The following is a 5,748-nucleotide window of genomic DNA, read 5'->3' on the forward strand; positions in this document are numbered from 1 at the left end:
GTTTCTGGTTGGCTTTCCTGATTGCCGGGAGTGTTCGAAAGCACACAGAAGGCTAGCAGTACTTTTTCGTAAAATAAGAGAAACTCTTTGGCATGTTTATTTTGTATAATATAAAAACATTTTTAAAATTATAATCTTGATTTAATCTAAACACTTTTTTTATTTGAGGTAAAAACAAGAGAAAATGGCAAAATAAATACTAAGAAAATAGAAAAATTATAAATAAAAACTCGTGAAATATTAGTTTGAGTTTTGACGATAAAAATATAAATTTTGACAATAATTTTTACAAACCGGTCTCTATATGTAATTTTTCTATTTCAACAGTCTTTTTTTACTATTTTTCTTTAAAAAATTATAATTTTAAAAATACTTTTATAATATATAAAGTAAATATGTGAAAAATTTGTATTGATTTATAGAAAAATGATTTTCAAAAGCATCCAAACACCCCCTTAATTGAAAACAAATGTGTGTGTATAAACAAACAAAAAATGAAATAAAACAATAAAATTCGCTGATAAGCCAACAAATACCATTTCATTAAAATTTAAATGTAAACTTAAACTTACTAAATATGCAAGGACACCCTTTCATCCATGGACTTTTAACCATGAAAAACTCAATTTAGCGTTAGAATGGCATAAATCATTTGAAAGTTTTGAAGTTAAAAATAAATACTAGAAAGCTACTTACTTGGGAGTCAGAAGATAATGTAACTAAACTTAACAGTGAATTGAAATTTGAAAAGGCTGCTCTTTTATCCATATTACAACAAGTCATAATTGCAATATTCATAACACTGCTTTTTATCTACATTAGCCTGGTTAAAATAACGAAGATGCCTAAGGGACAAAAATTGAGTTTAAAGAGAGAAGTTAGAATGCAAAGCATTTAAACATTCGTTGAAAACATCTCATATAAAGCACGGAATTAAAATGAACAAGACGAGAGCAAAGACTACGAAGGAAATTCTTGAATTCTTTTTTTCAATTTGCTTGTTAATAATGCCTTTGGGAGCAGATCGTCACTTTAGCTGAAATCGTACAATTTTTGTTGTTTTTATAATCTTTTTTTTTTGGCAACTGTTCACATGATCTGCTGGTTAGTGTGCAAGAAGGGGGCACAGAGCAGCATAAATGTTAACAAACGCAAGAGAGCCCATATCGAGTATTGGGCCGGTCTAGTATTGGGCTGCCATTTACACTGACGGTCCCCGGGTTTATTAGAAGGCGTTTTAAAGGCAAAGAGAGTGAGTGAAGGAGGAATAGCGCGGGTGCGTAAATAAAGCACAACATTCGGTTTTAATAGTTAGAGAGTTGAAGAACAAAATCAAATGCCACATAGGGCTATGGACAAGTCCAAGTTAATAGTATCTTTGCCGCAGGAAGAACAAGACATGAACGACATGGCCTCACTCATTTCACTGTTGTTAGTGATTGTATTATTGCTCCTCTTTGAGGATTGGTTTGGCAGCGAGAGGGATAGTGAAAGCTCGCACCCTTCTTCTGCATCTTCATTCTTCGCCCCTGAACCAACATTTCCGCCACCTAATCCGCTGCCCTGCCAATCCATCCAAACAAATATTACAACTCACAATTACTATCACTGGCATCTTAGGCTTTTTGTCTGAATAAGGGCAATAATAGCAAACGGCCATTTTGACCAAGCCATTGCAGGGTCCCTGCTCCCAATAATTTGAGAGGACCACCGATCGCTTAAAAGCGTCCAAAATAGAGGGCATTATGATATATGACAGCGGCCAGTAAATGTTGGGTAATCCTATTACCATCATGCTCATTTCATCTTGCCAATAAATATACGACTCATCGATGACAAATTTACTACAACGTAAGCCCACAAATCTTTTATTTTAAATTATTAAATGTGATTATACATACTAGTACATCAGATTAATTTAGCATTCTAATTAGTTATAATATTCATTATTAACTTAAGTACTAAATTCGTTGTTTTAAATTTGATATACTGCATAAATAATCCAAAAAATTAGCGTCGCGAGACTTCTAGCACTTGGCCTATGCATGTCCCGTAAGCCTCTTTTTTCCTACTTTACAATCTTTCTTACCTTCTGCATACTGATGTAAGCTCTTCTGAATGAACCAACTTTCTTAAAATACGAACAGAAAAGGCATCAAAAGTGAGCCACCTTCACTCACTTTCAACGGGAGAGAAAAATGCAGGGTGGAACATTTTATAGGGAAAAGAAAGAGCGTAGCATCTGGTATGAACTTGTGAGAAGTTTGCAAGCTTAGAAGTATTTTGCCTCCTCTTTTGGACCCAAAGTTTTGGAGCATATGAACACAGAAAAAGCACAAGGTAGCTGGGACGAAAGTAATGGTTTCCCCTTTAAGATGTAAAAACGGGATCAGGAAAAGTTTACAGCATTTGAAAAAAAAGCGTAAAAAAACCCCAATAGTCTCAAGATTAGTGTTTCCATTTCATCATCTCAGCACCAACAAATAATGCCATAATCAGTTCATTTTATTTTCACATTTATATCTGAGTATGATTCCTTAACCTATCATATATTTGGCAATATAGAGGTAAAGATTTAAAGCTATGGTTAAAGCGTTTCTCGCCAAATAATAATCAAACCCTAACATAATATTACAATAATTAATACATTATCACATCAAACCATACAACTTAAATATGTTCCATGAATAATGAAGGTTGTGAAACCTCGTAAAATATATCATAAAATTAGGTTGAATTTATTTATTATATAGATTTTTCAATAAATACGTAACTTCATATGGGAGGGGGAAAAAAAAAAGTAGACTTGCATATAATTCTTTATAGAAAGGGTTGCAAAAGGAACGAACGAGAGGACGGAGTCAGAACTTTTGACTGTAATTTGTTAAATATATCATGTAATATCCACGAAATTTTAAGAATACTTTTTGAATCAGACGAGGCAGGATTCTCTGACTAATTTCTACTAGTTTTATCCTTGATCGGTTTTTACACGTTTGTTAGACAGCTTCGAACCGCCGGACCGAAGCAAAACCTGATTCGACATTTCGGTGCCGCCTGACTTTTATCGTATTTAACTCATTTCATAGTCAAAAACAAATAATAAAAAAGTAAAAGGGGAGAAAGAGGGTGGAATTCGTGTTGGCATGAGTACCTGAGGATAATCAGATTGCTGGTGGAAAGAAGTGAGGTTAGGAAAATGTGGCAGAAGAGAGAAGGGTTGATTCTGCCATATTGATATTGTCGCAGCAGCAGAAGATGAAGAAGAAGCCTCCTTTATTCCCTTGCGCTCACCCGTTACCTGCACATAATCATAAAAGCTGTACGGACTCGCCACTGTTCCTGCTTCACATGTTCTTTGCCTCTCTGCTACTGATATGCAACTCCTCGTCTCCATTCTCGCTCTGACCACCCAAGAGATTCCAGACGGAAAGGAATTTCAAAAACCACGCATACAAAAGTAAAAGTCACTTCACACGCAGAATTATAAATTCTGAGTTAAAGCAAAACCCTCCCAGGCTCTTCTCTCTTCTTTTTCTTCTCTTTCCTTCCCCCCGTCACTTTTCTTGACACAAGAAAAGTCTGTTATCATGTCAAAAACATCATAACATCTATTTATTTATAATAATGAAGCTAAGCTGACCTTTTAGGTGAGAAATCACTGTAGCTCCTGGGGGAGTCTGATTCTTTCCTCATGGATTTTGAACATCGTTGAATAATAGCTCTACCAGCATCTGCATCATTCACTTCATCAACACACCCATCATCATGTTCCTCAAAAGATTGCTTTCTATGGTGGCTCGAACTCCCATCTGTTACAGTACACGAGTATTTATTAAGGATGCATAGATGAAAAACCCCACAGAAGTTGCAAGGGTAAAAAGCTTTGGGTTTCATCCAAGTTTTTCATCAAGAAAGGATTCAAAAGTACACTGGTTTCCCTCTTTCTCTCCATGTCTCTTTTGGCATCAACCAAATGAAAAAAGGAATTAAAAGGACTAATAAATGAGCAATGCAGACGCAGATTTCCCAAACTCGTTCATAAATGCTACCTCTCAGGTTTTGCTTTTGAATCCGAATACGTGCCATTAGAGGAAACGGTAATAGATAGAGATCTCATCATCGTCTTCTTTTATTGTGCAAAGCGAAACGAGTATTTAATGTACGATACACAAAAAAGTCCTACTTTCAAAGCAAAAATCATACGCAGCATGATAGCAACACAACTTATAGTACCTTGTCTGCCCAAATTACTTCTCATGCTTCTGTACATCTGGTTTAAAAACAACAACAAAACATCAAGTAAACACCACAAAAAAAAAAAAAAGTTAAGCATGATTCCATCACCCGGTAAAACCACAGTACTAGGAAATCAACCTGAAGATGGCTCTTCACGTGTGAGATAGTGAGACCTTTGACATCCATCATCTGAAGAACAAGCTTAGGCGTCGCCTCTACAAAACCACAGAAACGAGAAGTCATTTCATCAAATGCAGACGACTATGACTCGGGAAAAAAACTGAGAACACAGAAATCAAAAGCGGAAGCGCTAGAGAAAGACTGAAAGAGGAGGCAAGGCAAAACCGCAAAAGAGACTCACTGTGATGACCTCCGAGGGTGTCAATGGCATGAACAAAGCAGCGATGCAGTTCAGGAGTCCATCTTAGACGAGGGACTTTCGATCGTATATACTGCCTCACTGACCCTTCCCTTCCACAGCTGCCCATGGATTTTCTCTCGATCTGCAACAAATACAGAAACTACAGCTACTTTAGAATCCGAATCCCTTGTTCTGACGTTCCAAAACCTTGTTGAAGACGCTAGCTATTCGTCCAGTAAAGATCTCATGCGCCTGTGATTATTTATAGAGCAGAAAGCAGAGAGAGGGGGATGAAAATCGAGGAGAGAGAAGGGGGAAAATCAGGAGAGAAAAGGAAAGGACGAAGCGAGGAGAGAGTGAGAAGGGTCTGCAAATGGAGGAGTCTCCCTGATTATACCTGCTGCTCCTACTGTTTCAACTTTCTAACCCCACCTGGTAGCGTTGCCAAGGCCATTAAAAGTCATAAAACAATTGCCATTTTTTTGGTGAATTCCAGAGACCTTTTCCCCCCAGCAATAGTTATAATTATTACATGCTGTGTAATTAATAACCAATAAAAATTAGGAAGTCATTTATTTTAATGCCTAAAATAATAAAAATCATATATTATTCTCATCTCATAAAAATTCAATTTTTTTAAATAAATTAGAATAGACTTTATATATTTGCATGGAGCTCAATGAAAATGAAAAAGTATAGCATACGGTTTCTTACCCATTTTTGTATAATTGATGTTTATAATGTCTAGTTGGAATGTTTATGGACAATTTTAGGAAATAAAGATACAAGCTCAAGTGGGTCTATGATTCCCATCTACTCTTCAGGTATGCGTTGTGCCCAGATGATAAAGCATTCAATTAGAAGATATTTTTTTTTAGGCCTGAAAAATCAGAAGAGGATTCAATATTACCCTTGGTCAATAAAAGGAAGAAAGAAAAAAAACCCCGCGGGGTTAGGTCGACTGACTAGGGTCGTCCTAGCTTAACCACGGATCTCGGGTTCGAGACGTGAAAACGCAGCACTCCAAGGGATCAGGGGCGCCGTCCGTATGGATCCTTGCAAGCCCCCGAATCCGGATTAGTCTAGGGACGTTGTCACGGCTGAAAGACGCCTATTTTCCTGGATACCGGATGGAGTAATCCAAAAAA

The 5,748-nt window shown here is 36.7% G+C and overlaps 1 protein-coding gene across 2 annotated transcripts; it reads right to left on the minus strand.

Annotated features, from left to right (window-relative positions):
• Positions 1 to 1,039: 1,039 nt before the first annotated feature.
• On the minus strand, positions 1,040 to 4,967 carry LOC114739842 (putative Myb family transcription factor At1g14600). 2 transcript variants are annotated; one of them, XR_003739644.1, is made up of 7 exons: positions 4,601 to 4,967; positions 4,378 to 4,454; positions 4,237 to 4,273; positions 3,644 to 3,812; positions 3,155 to 3,404; positions 2,090 to 2,368; positions 1,509 to 1,563 (listed from the first exon to the last, which is right to left on the minus strand). XR_003739644.1 is itself a non-coding variant. In XM_028927932.1 (6 exons), the coding sequence occupies exons 1-6, from the start codon at positions 4,725 to 4,727 to the stop codon at positions 1,333 to 1,335; spliced, it is 891 nt and encodes a 296-aa protein (XP_028783765.1). In that variant the 5' UTR covers positions 4,728 to 4,966; the 3' UTR covers positions 1,040 to 1,332. The 2 variants fall into 2 exon arrangements, 1 of the variants encoding a protein (XP_028783765.1); XM_028927932.1 differs by lacking the exon at positions 2,090 to 2,368 and having other exon boundaries at positions 1,040 to 1,563; positions 4,601 to 4,966.
• Between the last annotated feature and the right edge of the window lie 781 nt (positions 4,968 to 5,748).

Source organism: Neltuma alba, unplaced genomic scaffold, assembly GCF_004799145.2.
Source record: "Neltuma alba isolate B1F8T4 unplaced genomic scaffold, ASM479914v2 tig00002944_pilon, whole genome shotgun sequence".
NCBI classification, from domain to species: domain Eukaryota; kingdom Viridiplantae; phylum Streptophyta; class Magnoliopsida; order Fabales; family Fabaceae; genus Neltuma; species Neltuma alba.

Coding starts and splice junctions, on each gene's coding strand:
- LOC114739842 (XM_028927932.1), bottom strand. CDS start 4,727: ATGGGCAGCTGTGGAAGGGAAGGGTCAGTGAGGCAGTATATACGATCG. Junction 4,274..4,377: donor ACGTGAAGAGCCATCTTCAG/GTTGATTTCCTA, acceptor TTTTTAAACCAG/ATGTACAGAAGCATGAGAAG. Junction 3,813..4,236: donor AAGTAATTTGGGCAGACAAG/GTACTATAAGTT, acceptor GTACTGTAACAG/ATGGGAGTTCGAGCCACCAT.